The sequence below is a fragment of the Pteropus medius genome, unplaced genomic scaffold (assembly GCF_902729225.1).
Source record: "Pteropus medius unplaced genomic scaffold, Ma_sr-lr_union100, whole genome shotgun sequence".
NCBI classification, from domain to species: Eukaryota; Metazoa; Chordata; class Mammalia; order Chiroptera; family Pteropodidae; genus Pteropus; species Pteropus medius.
In genome coordinates, this window is record NW_024349803.1 from 17,711,025 (window position 1) to 17,727,157 (window position 16,133).

General features: G+C 53.4%; 1 protein-coding gene across 1 annotated transcript; it reads left to right on the forward strand.

The window, feature by feature from the left end:
* Window positions 1-13: 13 nt before the first annotated feature.
* Window positions 14-9,032, forward strand: CLEC3B (C-type lectin domain family 3 member B). The gene is made up of 3 exons (XM_039837523.1): window positions 14-283; window positions 4,246-4,344; window positions 8,606-9,032. Exons 1-3 carry the CDS (start codon window positions 175-177, stop codon window positions 9,004-9,006), a joined length of 609 nt encoding a protein of 202 aa, XP_039693457.1. The 5' UTR covers window positions 14-174; the 3' UTR covers window positions 9,007-9,032.
* Window positions 9,033-16,133: the final 7,101 nt, after the last annotated feature.

Consider the following 16,133-nt stretch of genomic DNA (forward strand, 5'->3'; position numbering starts at 1 on the left):
TTGGCGCTCCTGCAGCCAAGTCTGGGAGGGTTTCCTGGACAGAGGTCCTCGAGGCAGCCGCTTCCTTAAGACGTGCAGTCCTGGTCACAGCGGCCACTGCTTCTCCGACGCAGGCCCACTGCAGGAAGCAGCAGCAGCAGCAGCAGCAGCCACAGCCCCGGCCGGTGCAGCAGCATGGAGCTTTGGGGGACCTACCTGCTCCTCTGCCTCCTCTCCCTCCTGACCCAAGTCACTGCCGAGTCGCCAACCCCTAAGGTTAAGAAGGCTGCGAATGTCAAGAAAGGTAAGGAGGGGTTGGGGCCCCTCTCTGTCTCCCAGGGAGCTGGTCACTTTCTCCTTCGCTCACCCTCAGGCTCCTTCTGGACCGAGTCCAGGGCACTTAGTGGAGTCCCCCCCCGGGGCCTGGGAGAGGTCTCCAACAGCAAGGGGTGGTTGCCAGAACTGTAAGGATCACCGACTCTCAGAATCAGAAAGAACCCTCCAGATCATCAAAATCGACATCCACCCCTCTCCCCCTTCCCCCTCAGTATGTGGGGCTTGGCAGTCTGGAGAGGCTCGACTCTCACCAGAAAACTCCGGTGGGCTCTGCTTCGTAATCTCTGAACCTCAAGTTTCTCAACTGTAAAATGGGGGATTCTGGCATTTACTCCAAAGGATTGTCGTGAGAATTTAATGACACAAAACGTGGAGTGTCCAGCCCAGTGCCTGGCACGTGAGATATACTTGATGCACGTGGCGGGGGGTCAGGGGGTGGTGGAGGGAAATCAGTTAAATCTCAGTTTTACAGTGTATCTCGGCCTTGAGGAAATAAAAACATTCGAACTCAAACCAGGACCCCGAAAGCAGCTTTGCTTCCCCTTTGTCGCCTCTAGGGTTTGGGGTGTCCTTGGGTCGCCTTGGAGCCTTGCCTGCAGTGAGGTCACCCCAGGCTGTGTTGAGACAACACTAGCGAAATGCCATGGCAATGAACCGGGCTGTCACCCCCACAGGGCTCAGCGGGAGAGACAGTTCCAGAAAGAGCAACTGGCCGCCAGGGCCAAGAGCACAAACTCGCAAAGCAAGCAAAGGGGATGAGCGGCCCTCAGGCCCCCCGCCGAGCCTCCTCTGGCAATGGAGTTGGCCCCCAGTAGTGAAGTATGCGAAGGTATTTCAGGAAGGACAAGACCCCCAGGGCTGAGACAAAGAACGTGGCAGACCTGGGTGCTGATGGCAAATAATCTCCAAGGTTCAGTTTATAAAGCGAACGAAGGAAAGTTCAAAACAGAGTAGACATCATGCCGACATTTATTTTGAAAAAGGGATTTATATAAAAATGTATATTTACTTGTATACGCATAGAATTTTTCTGGAAGGATCCACTGGAGTTAGGGATTACCTCTGGGAAGAAAAACTAGGAATTTAAGTCTTGACTGGGACGGAGACTTAAACTTTTTGAACTGTTTCATTTTTTAAAAATTATATCCATCTATATTACTTCCTAGAAAGTATTCATTAAAAAGAGAAGACTCAATACTATGCGTGGTTGTGTCCACAAACATTTGCTAACATTCCCACCGAGAGATGTTTGTAGTCAAGGATGCACAGTTCCAAAGGCAAATAATAGAATTTTTGGATGCGGATAATAGTTGCTAACCTCTCAGTTTCCGAAGGTTTAGTTTTTATGTATTTAACCACCTAAGTTGTGTGTTTAATCATGTGAAAAAGGAAAAGCTCAGACCAGCCGATGCCTCGGTCCACTCCAGCTGTCACACTTGAACCCTGGCCCCAGTGGTCTCGGTGCTGGTGCCCCCTGGAGGCCCCGGCCCCGGGGCGGCCAGCAGAAGAGCCCACAGCAACAATGGAGCGTCCTGTCCGGCCCCCGCCTCTCGCTGAAACCCCCTTCCATGTTCTGACTCATCTCGGTTTTTCTTTCCTCCGTCTACGGTCCGCATATGAAGCAATTTCTCCACCTAGGAGCCAATATATGCGCTGAGCACCCTGGCAGAGGCCCACTGTCTCTGCTCTTAAGATGCAAGTCCATGCCTGAGGTTCTCGCTCAGGCTCAGCATTAAGATCCAGGGGCCTGGGCCCCAGCCCTGGAGATGTTGGATGGGGGGCTGGGAGGAGGGCAGCATCTGCCTTTTCCACAGTCTCCAGGGACTGCTAGGGGCGGCCAGGACTGAGAATCACAGGAGGGACGAGCATAGTTGTGGGGCTGGTGCACGGGAGTGCGGGAGGGAGTGCGGGAGGGAGTCCGGGGGAGGGTCTCGTGCCCGAGGAGACCACTGGTGTCTGGCCGGTGGCAGAGCACAAGTTGGTGGGACTGGCATAGGGAGGCAAGGGCGGCGTGTGCTAAGCCCCCACCCTGGCCTCAGGATGGGGCGTGGAGCGGGAGAGCCCTGGGTGCCTCTGGGAGCTCGTATGCTCGCGGTGTGGGGCAAAGTCCGAGCCGGCCGTGTGGGGGTCAGCCGGAGGTGAGGCTGGCCAGGAGGAGTCCGTCGGCTGGGCTCCAGGGGCCATGTGGCCACACCTGGCCAAGGCACTCAGGTGGGCAGGATGGCCTCCTAGGTGGTCGCAGGCCATTAGGACAGGAACTGAGGGACCTGGAGGACATCTGTTTCGATCACACACATCAGGACTCTGAGGGCCCGAGACAGACGGGGCGGCACGAGGACCTCTGGACTCCGCCGCGAGCTGTGCGGACGCCCCCGAGGACATGCCTCCCTCCCTGGAGCACTGTCAGCGCCCGCTCCTTGACTAGTCTGGGGGGGGGGGCTTGTACACATGCGCACCTCGATGCAAACGACAAAGGTACCCTCTGAGCTGACGGATTGTAGAAAGGCACCCCTTTCTCTGGTCTGACTCAGCGCAGCCAGGGCGAGGCTTAGGGGCTGCACATGCGCCCCCACCTGCCCCCCAGCTGAGTGCCCTTGCACAGTACCCCACGCAGCGCCCTGTCCTGGTGCATCGTGTGGCTGGGTGCAGAGCTGCTGTGAACCAGCTGAGGCGGAGACCCAGCGCGAGGCACGCGTAACCCCGCCGGGCTAGTTTGCCGGCCCCGAACCCTCCCTTTCTGCCTTGCGCGTCTTGGAGTCACGTCACTAATTTCTGTATATACAACTACGGTTTTGCCTGCATGTGTTTCCTGCGATTCCCTTGCAAAGGCATCTATCTTATGCATGCACGAAGGCTCTGACCTCACCCTTCCTGACCATGGACTTCATGCAGGCACAGCCAAGTGGACCAGAGAAGCCCTTCCCCACGCCAAGCCGAGCGCAGCCTTTCCGGAAGCCCCTGGGATTTCAGAAAAACTGGGGTCCACCCACACAGCTCCCAGCTTCCACACACACAGAAAGACCATTCCACCTGCCCTGCCTATTCACACGGCGGGCTCCCAGCAAAGCCCCAGCCGGCCCTCGGTGCTCCGCAGGGCTCATGGTGGGGGTCTATGAGCTGTCACAGAGGTGGGGAAGGGCCAGCTTGGAGCCATGTGGTCCGGGCTGCGGACCAGCCCTCCCAGCTTCTGGCTCTGTGACCTTTGGCGAGTTGCTTCAGTCCTGCATCGGTTTCCTGTCTGTAACAGACACATTACCCAGGTCACAGGGCTGACCATGAGCCCAATGCTGTTCAGATGCTTTATTTCTCGTAGTCTCTAGTTTTCTTCAGCGTCCCCTGAAGGGGGGCTGCTTTCATCCCATTTTACAGATGAGGAAACTGAATTCAGAGAGACCGAGCAGCTCGCTGCAGGTCACCCACCTCCGTGCGGCCTCAGAGCCCACGCACACACTTCCCCATGCTGCTGCCCTCGGCCCCACGCTGGAGCGCCTACTTCGCTCACCCAGCCTGGGAGGTGAGCCCGGGAGGTCTCCAGGGCCCAGCCCTGCTTCCTGTGCTCTGTTCTCTTCTGGAGCTGGGAGGATGGTTGGGTGATTAGGGGTCACCGAAGGCTCTGCTTGCACCCTCGGCCCAGCCCATCTGATTCCAAGCAACCCTCCTAAATAGATGTTATCCGGGTCTCACTTTAGCAGGAGCAAGTGAAGGCTGGGTCTCCCTGGCAGAAGGACAATCACAAGCAATTACTTAGATGCCCACCAGCATGGACAGAGAGAGTATACTGAGATACGAGGTCGAAGGGAGTCGCTTCCTCTCGTCCCCGTGTGGTTGACAGTGGGCAGGGTCCACCCCACCCAGCTCCTGCCACACCCTAATCCTTACAGCCTTCCTCATGCTTGTTCTCATCTCCACTTCCTTCTGACTTCGTCCTAGACGTCGTGAGCCCCAAGATGTTTGAGGAGCTCAAGAGCCAGCTGGAGACCCTGGCCCAGGAGGTGGCCTTGCTGAAGGAGCAGCAGGCCCTGCAGACAGGTGAGTGCAGACAGCGGCCTTTGGGGGCATAGGTGCACCCGAGAGAGGGGCTCAGGCCAGCAGCCAGCCTGTGGCCTCTGGCCAGCACCAGGGCTCCAGCGGGCTCTGTTAGGCCAGTCCCTGTAGTCCAGGGCACCTGGTTCAGGGAACACTCTCCTCAGCCTGCTTCCTCTCGGGGAGACCCCCTGACACGTATGGAAGTGCAACTGTCCCAAAGGACAAAAGCTCTCCCAAGAATTCATCGTCACCCACTGGAGCCCTGGAGCTCCCTGTGGAGCAGAGGCCGCGGCCCACCCTTAAGGAACTCCCAGGAGACCCCCACTCAGCCAGCCCTCACAGCCCTGGGGGGCACGTCTCCGGGGCCAGCAGCTTAGCTCTCTCTCGATCCCCACAATTATGCCCAGGCAGGATCTATTATCCCCATTTTAAAGATGGGGAAACCGAGGCATAGAGCGGTCCAGTTCCTTGCCACGCTCACCTGGCTGGTTAGTACAGACGAGGATCTGACAGGAAAGTGCCTGCTGCTGTGTGGCGGGTGTGAGGACAGGTGGGCTTTGGTCTTCCTGGCCTGGCACGAAGCAGCCGAGCAAGGATGGACAAAGTCACACAGCTGAGCCACCTGTGCCAACACTGCTTGGCCAGCCTCCCTGGGCGACGAGTCTCTCCGTCTCTCTACCATGTTCCTCTCATAGCATCTCCATCTTCCACACACCTCAGCCTCACCTGCTCCGTTGTGACCTTGCCCTGGAGAACTCAGAGCATGCAGACTAACCACTGCAGGTAGCGCATGTGAGCTACGACGTGCCTGGCACTGCTCTAAGCGCATCAACTCCTCTAAGTGCATCAACTCCTCCTTCACAGGAAGCCCATGCAGTGGGCCTACTGCTCCGACCCCACCTCCCTTTTCCACACAGAAGCTGAGTGTCTTGCCAGTGGGCGACAGGAGCAGAGCCTCGCTCTTAGCTCCGCTCTGCCACCTCTCAAGTTATCCCCAGGGAATCACCTGGGCTTCTCCTTAGGACATCTACAATCCTCCTCGTGCCCACGGCCACCCTCTCACCTGTTGCTTCTCTGACCAAGGTACATCTATCTCCTGGGCCCTGGGCCCTCCCCTCCCCTCCTGCCTCCTCAGAAATTTCCAAGTTCCTTTTCACTGGGCAGTTTTCACGCCCCCGCTCCCACCGAGAAGTTTTTTCCAGCATTCACACTGCCATCCTTCTGCCCCTCTAAGGTGTCACACGCTGTACCTCCACCCCAGGGCCTTTGCACATGCTGTTCCGGTGGCCTGCACGGCTCCCCTGGGATCCACCCCATTTTTCTAGCGTCAGCATCTCGAGAATCTCTGATCCCTCTTCTGAATCAGGCTCCTCAGCTATGAACTCTCACAGAACGACATTCTCTCCTTTATCTCATTTTATTGTAGTTTTTAAATAATCTTTTCACTTGTCGATTTATGTCTGCCTCCCCCACTAGTCTGTAAGCTCAGTCCCCTAGGAAGACATAACTTTGGACGACTTAACCTGGCAGGTAAGGAAATGGAGCTCTAAAAAGGAAGAGTCCATGCTTTGGTTTCAAGTCATAGAAAACCTAACGGCGGCTTAAACCAAAAGAGAGTCTGGAAGTCGGTAGGTGTAAGTTTTTGTCCAGAAGCTTCGCCGCATGGTGCCAAGATTGCTGCCCAACTCCAGGCATCATGAGTGCATTAAGGCAAAAAAAAAAAAAAAAAAAAAGGGAGGAAGCGTGGCCCAGCCCCATATATGAGGAAAGTGAAGGTCTTCCGTCTCCAGCCCAGTGATGAAGCTCTTCCAGCCTCCGCAGGGGACGCAGAGCAGGGAGAAGGGAGTTGGGAGGGGTGTGGGCTGCACAGAGGGAATGCGAATGCTCAGGACGAGCACGGGCCGCTCCTGGAGTCAGTGTCCTCATCCGTAAAGCGGAAGGGGTCGGGATGGACTTGCAGGGCACGCTCCGAGGTCTCCCTCACGTCTAAGCTTTGCGCTTGTGTGGAGCCCATGTAACCCAGGTGCCACTTGTCTCTGAGGTGAGGCGATGTGGCAGAGCCCTCCCTGCACAAAGTCTGCGGCACATGGAAATCCCGCCCCCACCTCTTATCTGCGGATCCCCAGGAGGGTCACAGTCTCCCGGCCTCCTTGGGGACCTTCTCCCTCTCACTGTCCTCTCCTTCACTACCACAGTCCCACAGGTCGCCTCGTCAATAACCCCACCCGAAGTATTCCTGAGCATGGTTGACCTAGCCAAAGAGTTGAGAGAATCGGGGGTTAGGGGAGCCGCCCCCTCCCCCATCACCATCTGCCCCTTCCCTCTCCCAATCAGCAACCGCATGTGAAGTCCCCACCCAGCGTGCCTCTGCCGGGCACAGGGAAGCAGAGGTGACCCAGCCAGGACCCTGCTCTCCGGGAGCCTCCAGATATTCATAGAATCAGTGTATTCACTGGAGTCCTTAAAGGACATTGCAAGCAGAGGGCACGGCGGGAGCGAAGGTACGGAGCATGAACCCCCAGGATCAGAAACAGGCCAGAGCAACGACGTTAGTAAGGATCATGAGGTACTGAGAACGAGCACGCACTAAGACGAAGACTGTGTTGGCGGGAGTGCGGGAGGTCGGTTCCCAGGGTGCAGCTCGGAGGTGGAGCTTCGCCTGCAGGAGGCTCATTAGGGAGCACCCTTAGGATTAGCTCCTGGGGGACGGAGCGGGTGGAAGGAAGCCGGAGAGAGCAGTGAGAAACTCAGCTGTATTGTGGTCTCAGCCCTGATGGGAGGACCCTTCAGAGCTGTCCTGGGTCGAGGCAAGAGGGCTCATTGGCCAGTCACTGGGCACGGGCTGCCCCTGATGGGGTGAGGGGGCGGGAAGGGTGTGGCCTTGGGCAAGGTGGCCGTCTCCTGCTGAGGCAATTCCCAAGGGGGCTGAGCAAGCGAAAGGCTGTCTTCCCGCAGTGCTTCCAGCAGCTGGGGTAGTAAGTAAGTCCTTCATCCCCAAAGGGGGTCCGGATGTCGCGTCACAGAGCCTCTGGCAGGAAGGAAAGGCAGTGTGGGGCCAGGCTGGGAAGGACAGTGAAGGCCGGCCTGATCAAGCTTCAGGAAAGCAGGAGGTAGGGCCGCAGAGCGGGATAGAGTCTGTGAGCAGAGACACCTCTGTGGTGCTTCAGGCCCGAGCTTAGAGCTCCAGGCGTGTCGGATGCCCACGGGGACATGCACATTTCTTGAAGGAATGGAGCAGAAGTGACCCAGTGAGTAAGGGGATGGCATGGGGTGGAGTGCAGACCCGCCCCTAACATTCGTGGGGTCAGCAGCAGGAGGACAAATGGAGGCATACTTCCCCTCTGTCTAAATATTTAAATCATAAACCAAGGTAAAAACAAAACAAAACTGACTCTTAAGGAGAAACACATTGTATCTTCCTAACCTGACCGAACATACACCTTCATCACAGCCTTTGAGACCAAATTCACGTTGAGAATTCTTGCACTTCCCAGAGTTCCACGCCTGAAAGAGCCGGCTCCTGGTCCACAGCCTGCGCCATCTGTCCTGTCTCGGGGGGTCTTGCAGTCTCAGTCACGTCCGCCCAGTCTCCACCCCAACCCGCCCTCAGAAGCCCTGAGCCAGGCCCAGGCCCCTGGCAGGTGCCGGGAGCTTGCTTGGGCCTCTCCGCAGGGATTTCGATCCTGGGTACCCGGAGTGTGGTGCCTAAGTACCTGGGTGGGCAAGTCCCCTGCCCCGCAAGCTGCTTGATCTTAGGGAGGGTGTGGCTGGAGGAAGGCCGGGACAGGTGGTTCTGGCTGGGCTCCTTGCGAAGCGGACTCGCAGATGGAATTCATTTACTGGGAACAGCTCTTGGATCCGCACTTGTGCAGGGAGGAGACAGAAGCGAAACTGGGCACAGGCCAGGCCTGCCACCCCACGGAGCTCCAAGCCGGAAGAGACTTTCAGAATTACACCGCTTTTGCACTCCTGGGGGGTGGAGGTGGGGGCACTGGCTGTGGCAGCGGGCAAAGGGGTGTGACCTTGAGCTAAGAGCTGTCTGCAGCCAGGGGCTGACCTCGCTCCCAGCAGCAGGAGCACCAGGGCCTCCTGAATGGGGACCTGGCTCTGCATAGTGCCCACCGCAGCTCGGCCCTCTGGCCTGGGTCCCAGGACCGGCCAGGCCAGATGCCATGGCACCCAGCAAGGTGCGCCCGCCCCTGGCGGTTGGCTCTTGGGTTGGGGACCTAGGGACCTTCTTGACCGCCCTTTCTCCCCCCGCCAGTCTGCCTGAAGGGCGCCAAGGTGCACATGAAGTGCTTTCTGGCCTTCGCCCAGGCGAAGACCTTCCACGAGGCCAGCGAGGACTGCATCTCGCGCGGGGGCACGCTGAGCACCCCGCAGACGAGCTCGGAGAACGACGCGCTGTACGAGTACCTGCGCCAGAGCCTGGAGAGCGAGGCCGAGATCTGGCTGGGGCTCAACGACATGGCGGCCGAGGGCGCCTGGGTGGACATGACCGGCGGCCACATCGCCTTCAAGAACTGGGAGACGGAGATCACCGCGCAGCCGGACGGCGGCAAGGCCGAGAACTGCGCCGCCCTGGCCGGCGCGGCCAACGGCAAGTGGTTCGACAAGCGTTGCCGCGACAAGCTGCCCTACATCTGCCAGTTCGCCATCGTGTAGCCCTGGGGGACGAGAGAGGGTCAGGGGGTCCCAGTAACTGGAGGAGGGGCCGGGGCGGGTGGGGCCGGGAGGCCTGGGGACCTTCAAGTCCCGGGGCGCCTACTTGCCACCACTGCTGGCTTGGCCTCCTTTTGCAATAAACTTGGTGCAGCTTGGCGGAGAGTGGCTGCGTCTGTGCGGGCTCGGGGGGCGGGGGGGCAGGGAGATTTCGGGAGCCCGGCCGGAGCCTGTGCGCGGAGGGGAGCAAAGGGGTGGTGAAGAAGGAGACCTGGACACACGCGTTTCACGCCAAGATCGGATTCTCCGAGCACTGCGGAGCGGGAGGAGGCAAAGGGTCCCCGCACTGCGGCTGCCTTGTTTCTACTTATGACTCGTCTTTTTCGGATGATTTTCTCCTTGCAGAAAAGCTGCAAGAATTCCTGTACGCCCTTCAATGAGATGCCCCAGACATTAGCGTTTTCCCACATTCACTTTATCCTTTTATTTTTTCTGAACCATTTGACAGTAAATCGCAGACACGATGCCCCCTTGCTCCTAGATACCTGAGTGTGTTTCCTGAAAGCCGAGGCGTTTCCTTCCACAAGGTCCAGAAGTGAACACAGGTGCAACATTGTCACCTAAGTTACAGCCCCTGTGCAGGTCTCCCCGCTTGGCTTCGTAAACTCCTCCTCCTGGTGTGGGAGTCCAGCAACACCTCCCCAACTCCAGAAGAGAGTCAACCCCACCCTTCACCCCTCCTGTTGTGGATCCATTTCTGGGGTGCACTGATGTGCTGAGTGCTGCTGCCTTTCCTTACCTAATACTGGGAGGGGGGAGGGGACGGGGGCTGGTCCCGAAGCCCAATATGACAGTTGCCGACATTGCCTGATGGGTGTGTGTCCTTCCCACTCTGCACAGCAAGCTCCATGCTAGCAATAACAGCTGCCACTTGCTGAGTTCACTATATTGCAGGAACTTTAAGCATGTTGACTTATTTGATCTGATGCACCCAGGACAGGATGTGTTATCCCCATTTTGTAGAAAAGGAAGTCGAGGCTCAGGGAAGTTAAGTGACTTCCTTTGCTCAAATAGCTAATAAGTAGCAAAGCCAGGATTTAACCTGATTCCAAGAGCCTCGGCCTTTCTACCACCACTGTGATGCTTGCTTCATGTATTGGAACTTTCTCAAGATCAAACATCAGATAACTGCCCTAGTGATCTCCAGAAGCCCAGCTCCCAGCATGCCCTGGCTTATCCCACTACGCAGAGATACCTCCTAAAGGAAGCCTTATCCCATCGGCCATGGCATTGTCCCCTGTCTGCAGCACGTTTTTCTGCCCAGTTGTCTTTTAGTGTGTTTTGCCTTCGGTAATAAATCGATGATAGTCTGATTTGATCTATGGTGGTAGGGTGGGCTGGGGGAGGCAGCATACTTTGTGCCAGTCTGCTCAGCATTGTCACAGAAAGCCTCTCATGTAATTCCACAATTATGGGAAGAAGTAATGAGCTCCATTTATAGGTGCAGAAACTGAGGCTCGGAAGGGTGATGTGATGTGTTCAGGATGACCCAGCAAGCAAGAGGCAAAGCTGAGACCCAAATCTGTATCTTGCATTGAGTCTTGGGCTAGTTTTACCTGACTCAGCCATTTAGCAGGAGGTAGGTGGCCAGAGGTTTTTTAAAGTTCCTGAAGTGGGTGGCTACCGGTAAGAGGGCACCATTCCTTTGTGTGTGTGAACATGGGTCCTGGTGGGGAGGCACCGCTGGGCACCACTCAGACAGGCAGTGAGCATTACCCATGTTCAGCAGCAGATGGCAGTATGGGCAAGAGAATCGTAACCTATCATTAATCAACCGTCAATGAACGCACTTACATTCGGGACACTGAGAGCTGGGGTACACTTGTCCTGGGATTGTGTCTTTATTTTAAACGTTGATGTTTTGTTCATTATGAATTTTTTTGCATTAATTTTTATTTAAAAAAATATTTCATTCAAGCATTATTTATCACGATTACTGGTTTTTCTTGGTGCTTCCTGAAATTGTGTGCCCCCAGGGAGTGCGTCCCTCGCTTCACTAGTTCCGGCCCTGGCTCAGAGGTACAGAATTTGGAGAGTTTTCCAAGGTGTACATAGATCTTCACCTTCTGTGTTACTGGGGTAGAAGTGACGACCGAGGCTTCCTTCACACCACGCTTTTCCCTCTCTACCATGGTGTGTTGGCCTGGTGTCTCAAAAGCTTTGGGGGTGTCAGACAACGGGATAATTGGCAACATTGTTGCAGGTGCTGAAGAAGCAAAAGACTGGGGGAAAGCTCCTTTTGCAAGGTTAGTGGTTTCCCATGACAGAGCACTTTAGACCTGTAATTGAGAAGTTCAAGGATCAAGTGACATTGCTCTTTTCGGTACCACCAACTTTTTTTTATCTGATCAGAGTTTCTCAACATTCACAACTCTAAAAGCGGAAAATTGGAATGATATTGCTGTTGCATGCTGCTTCATTCTAGGATGCATGAACCAATCGAAGAGAGAAAATTCCATCCGATTAAGAGATCCCTTTTCAATCATGCTTTTAAAAATAGATACTATACCTGTGATGTTTTGATCATTTGTGTGCTAACAGCAAATGTGTTGAGAGAATGCTAGAAACAGAAGTTTGAAGAGCACTGGCCTGAAGTCTTTCTCTAAGAACTATGCATCTGAAAGGTGAGTGACTGTCCCGCAGAGAGAGTGGCTGAGCAGGAGGTGGCGGTTTCTGTGAAAGGTCTGTCTCTGTCAGCTTTTGGTCCTTGCTCCTGTGCAGGAGCCACGTGTTCAGGCCGCGATGGAGCCTTGCTCTCTCCTCCTTGTCCCATCTCCGCTGCTGTTCCCGTTTCCCATCTGCCTTTGCATATGGCTGTTCCTTCCGTCTTTCTCAGCCTAGCCTGATCCAAGGGGAGAGAGAGGCAAGGGAGGAAGTACAGATAGAGACCCCCAGGTAGAGAAGGGGTGCTCTGGGAGACTGGGGCTGATCCTGGAGGCACTTGCTCTGGGATCCTGGAGAAGGCCTGTCGGGCGGGCATCTCGGACTTCGGTTTCTTCATTTGCAAAATGACGTTTAGACTAGATAATCTCTAAGGCTCCCGAGTCCAGGATTCTGCCCAGCTGTCCTTTGAACTGTCTCTGTAGAATCCTCTCCAGAGAAGAAAGCTGTTTGGTGGCTGTTTCCTCTGCCCAAGCGAAAGCTAATCCCCTGCACGGCCATCTCATTTTCTGCAGTGACCACAGGCCATTGTTCTCTCTCTTTCTTAAATCCTAAATGCATACCAATTCAAATGCTGATAGACACTGCCACCTAGAAGTCTTTAGGCACCTAAGTCAACAAAAGGCAACTCAGTGTCTTCCCACTCGAGTCTGCTTTTCTTCCTGAGTTCACCACCTCCATGGGAGGTCTCCACTTACCCGGTCACCCAAGCCCCAGCCCCGTGTGGCATCTCAGATGCCTCAATGTCTGTCACACTGGAGGTCCAAATAATCATCAGGAGTCCATGATTTTCCTTCCCGAGGAACTTGCCCATCTGTCCCCTTCTCTCGAGTTTCATCACCACTGGGCGCAAGTCTCCGGCTTGAACCACTGCAAATCATGTCCTTCCTGGTTCCCATCTCCCCCCACACCTCTCCCACCCTTCCTCAACCACAGCCTTTCCTGGACAACCACTAGCTGCAAGACAGAGAAGGCTGGCTCCCGCCTTGGTCAGAGCTGGCCTGTGGAACACCATTTTCTCTCCCACACACGTACATACGCATCTGTGCTTCAGTGAAAGAATGTCGCTCAACAGGTGTGTCCCTGATGCCTTAAACCTCCAGGCACATTCTTCCTTTGATTTTTGGCTTTGCTAAGAGAAAATGGAGATATTAATAGAAACAAACAAACAAACAAAACGAGCGATGTGTGTGCTCCTAATGAGTGCTGGGCACTGACGTAGAAGCCCTTTATCATGTCTTGGCAACGATCCAGAAATTGTCTCATTTAATATTCGTAATGACCCGGGAGACAGGTATTACTAAAATATTTTATAGTGGAAGAAAATGAGATAGAGAGAGGATAATTTTTCAAAGAACATTCATTGAAAGGGTTGGAATTCCAGCAGAGGTCTGTTGAGTTCCAAAGCCCACATACCGTCCTTCCTGAATCTCGAAAGAAAGTTTTTAAATGTTTCCTGATGTGAGTGTGCAAGGTTTGTAAAACAAAGCTGACGGTGACGTGTGTTGCTGTGGGTTTGTGACGGCTGGTAGGGAATCCTGTAAAAACACCTTTTTCCTCCTAGATTTTCTAGGGCTCTTTCTGGAGCCTAATGTTAGGTTCTGCCTCACCTGCTTCTCGTGGGTGACTCATATATGAGCGTAATTTAATGAATCTTTCTTTCAAGCTAAAAATCGTGGTGCAACCTACAAAACAACTAACCATTTTCTCCACTTGAATGCGCATGCCAGGGGAGAAACATTTCAAAGATTGAGGCCATCTTCCAATGTTCGGACTGAGGCGCAGGCGGACTAAGTGACCGGTGAGGGCAAGCACAGTGTGTCACCCCAAAATGTGCCTTTGGGGATATTACTTTAAGCTGGTTATTTTTAAGAAATAAAGAATCAGAAAGAATCTTTGACCCTTCCCTTTACCTGCCTCAGGGAGTTCAGGCAGAAAAACCTGCTTAAAGGGAAGAAGCTGTCCATTTAGCATCCTAATATGACCTAAGTGTGGCAGACAGAGAAGAATCTAGAGACTCTCCTCTGTGTCTCATTCGTTTACCACATCTTTGCTCTTTCTCATCTACCTGTGAGCTGCCTACTTCCCCTTTGAAGTCCTGGAGCCCTTCTTCCCTCTCCTTGGTCCAGAATCCCATAGAAGCCTCAAATGCCTGATTTGTCCTGGGGTCCCATATTCTTAAGGAACCCACCTATGTACATACGTAATAAATTTGGCTATTGTCCTCCGTCAATCTGTCTCATGTTAATTTGATTGTTAGACCAGACAAAAAATCTTAAAAGGGTGGAAGGTAAATTATTTTTCCTTCCCCACACCAGCCAAGGTCACCCAGCTTGCTAGAGAATGAATTTTACTTTCTTAGAATAAAGAGGTTTTGTGTAAACCATTTCTCCAAACAGCCAGCCAGTGAGTATCGAAGGCCTGCCATGTGCCGAGCACTCTGCCAGGAGCTAGGACACGAGGCTTGGAACCTGTTCTTAAGGTGTTCACCCACCTGGCGGGGAACTGGGCATTTTAAGGAGCCCCAAGACAATGAGATGAGGCTGGTTTTGCTCCTGAGATTAGCTCTCCTGTATTGCATTGTTTGGAAAGGAATTGTGGGATATTAGGAGAAAAATGTCTTTCCGATGAAGACACACGAACCAAATAGTTAGGTCAAAGACAAATTGGGAAATGGAGGTTTCCTGCAGTTAATCACCAAATTTAACCAGGAACACCTTACACCAGGTTGAAGTTACTCATTGGCAGTGACACGGGGTCAGGAAGAAACCTTGGATTTAGATTCCAGCTTGGCCACTTTCTAGTCCTGTGACCTTGCGAGGGTCCCAGTCTCTGAGCTGTGGTTTCTTCAGCTGCACAACTGGAAATGGGAGAGCAAAGCATCAGAGCCCAGGCTCCCAGACACCGATGGAGACAGATGTCTTAGCCTGTCCTTTCAGCCCTGGCTCGTTTATCCGTGGTGACCACAGCCTCTTCAAACCCCCTCTGAATTATTCTGTCCGAGGCTGTGGGAGAAGGCAGCGGAGAAGGGCCTGGAATGCATGTCTGTCGAGATTTCGCCCATCCTGCTTCCACGAGCCAGTTCAGCCTTCTGGAGTGATGAGAGGGTGTGCACTGGGAGAGGAGAGCAGAAGACAGTCCCTCGGGGACCCTGGGGACCCAGGCTTAGGATGACTCTCTGAGGCTGCTTCCCCCTCTGTAGAGAGGGCATAATGCCTCTCTCACATCGCTGCTGTAAAAAGTAAACATGTAGAGCCTCTAGGCCACTGCTTGGCACACAATTATGAAGACCATGAGGCAACGGCACTGTATGAAAAAGCTTTGGAAATAAGATTGCCTTATGTAAAAGATAATTAAAAGCTATGGTTTTTTACTTGGGTAGGAAAAAATACACAGTAAGCTCAACTGGTATCTATTTATTATTATTATTATTATTATTATTATTATTATTATTTTAATATTGGAAAGACAATTCTCTTGGGAAGAGAGTCTAGCAACGTTGGATCTGAACTAATAGAGAGTCTAGCAACGTTGGATCTGAACTTATAGGAACTAAGCCAAGTTGAAGGTGTGGGCAGTGGTTCTCAGCCTTGGCCAGACATTAGAATCACCTGAGGTGCTAAAAAAAACAAAAACAGAAACAACAACAAAAACAAAACCTAGTACCCAGGCTGTACCCTAGACCAGTGAAATCAGAATCTCTGGGGAGTGGGACAAGGCACTGTACGTGTTTAAAGCTCTCCAGGTGATTCGAAGCTGTAGTTGTTGAGAACAACTGGCTAGCTGCCTACTAGGTTAGGATTTGGGGAGAAAGCCATCAGCCCCAGACTAGCTCCCCGCATGGACTGCCTGCCACTGAATTTCCTTCCGCTCTAAGCATTGGGCAGTGGTATCATACACACTAATCAGTATTGGCTACAATCGATTTGGTTACTGTCTTATATCAATTTTGACAGGAAGTAGAGGTTTGACTTGAAGGACTTGGTGCAACAAGTTAATTACAGTAAGAAGTAGGCATGTTTATCAGTTAAGATTAGATAACTGATAACAAGGCCTTAAACAAGATAGAAGTCTGGACACAGGGAATCCAATGCGTCTCCATGGTCACAAGAACCAAAGTTCTTTTTATTATTGCACTCTACCATTCTAGTGTGGACTTTCCATCTTTGAGGTTACCTCATGGTCTGTGACGGCTGCTGGAGCTCCAACCATCATTAACTACATTCCAGGCATCAAGTAAGAGAAAAGGGAGATAGGGCAAGGAAGTCTCAGTCATTTTCCTTTAAAGAGTCTTCTCTTTTCCTTATATTTCATAAGCCAGAACTTTGTCAAATGCCAATCTGCAAAGAAAGCTGAGAAGTGTGACCCTTTAGGCAGGTACCTTGACATCTCAGACAAAATTAAACTTC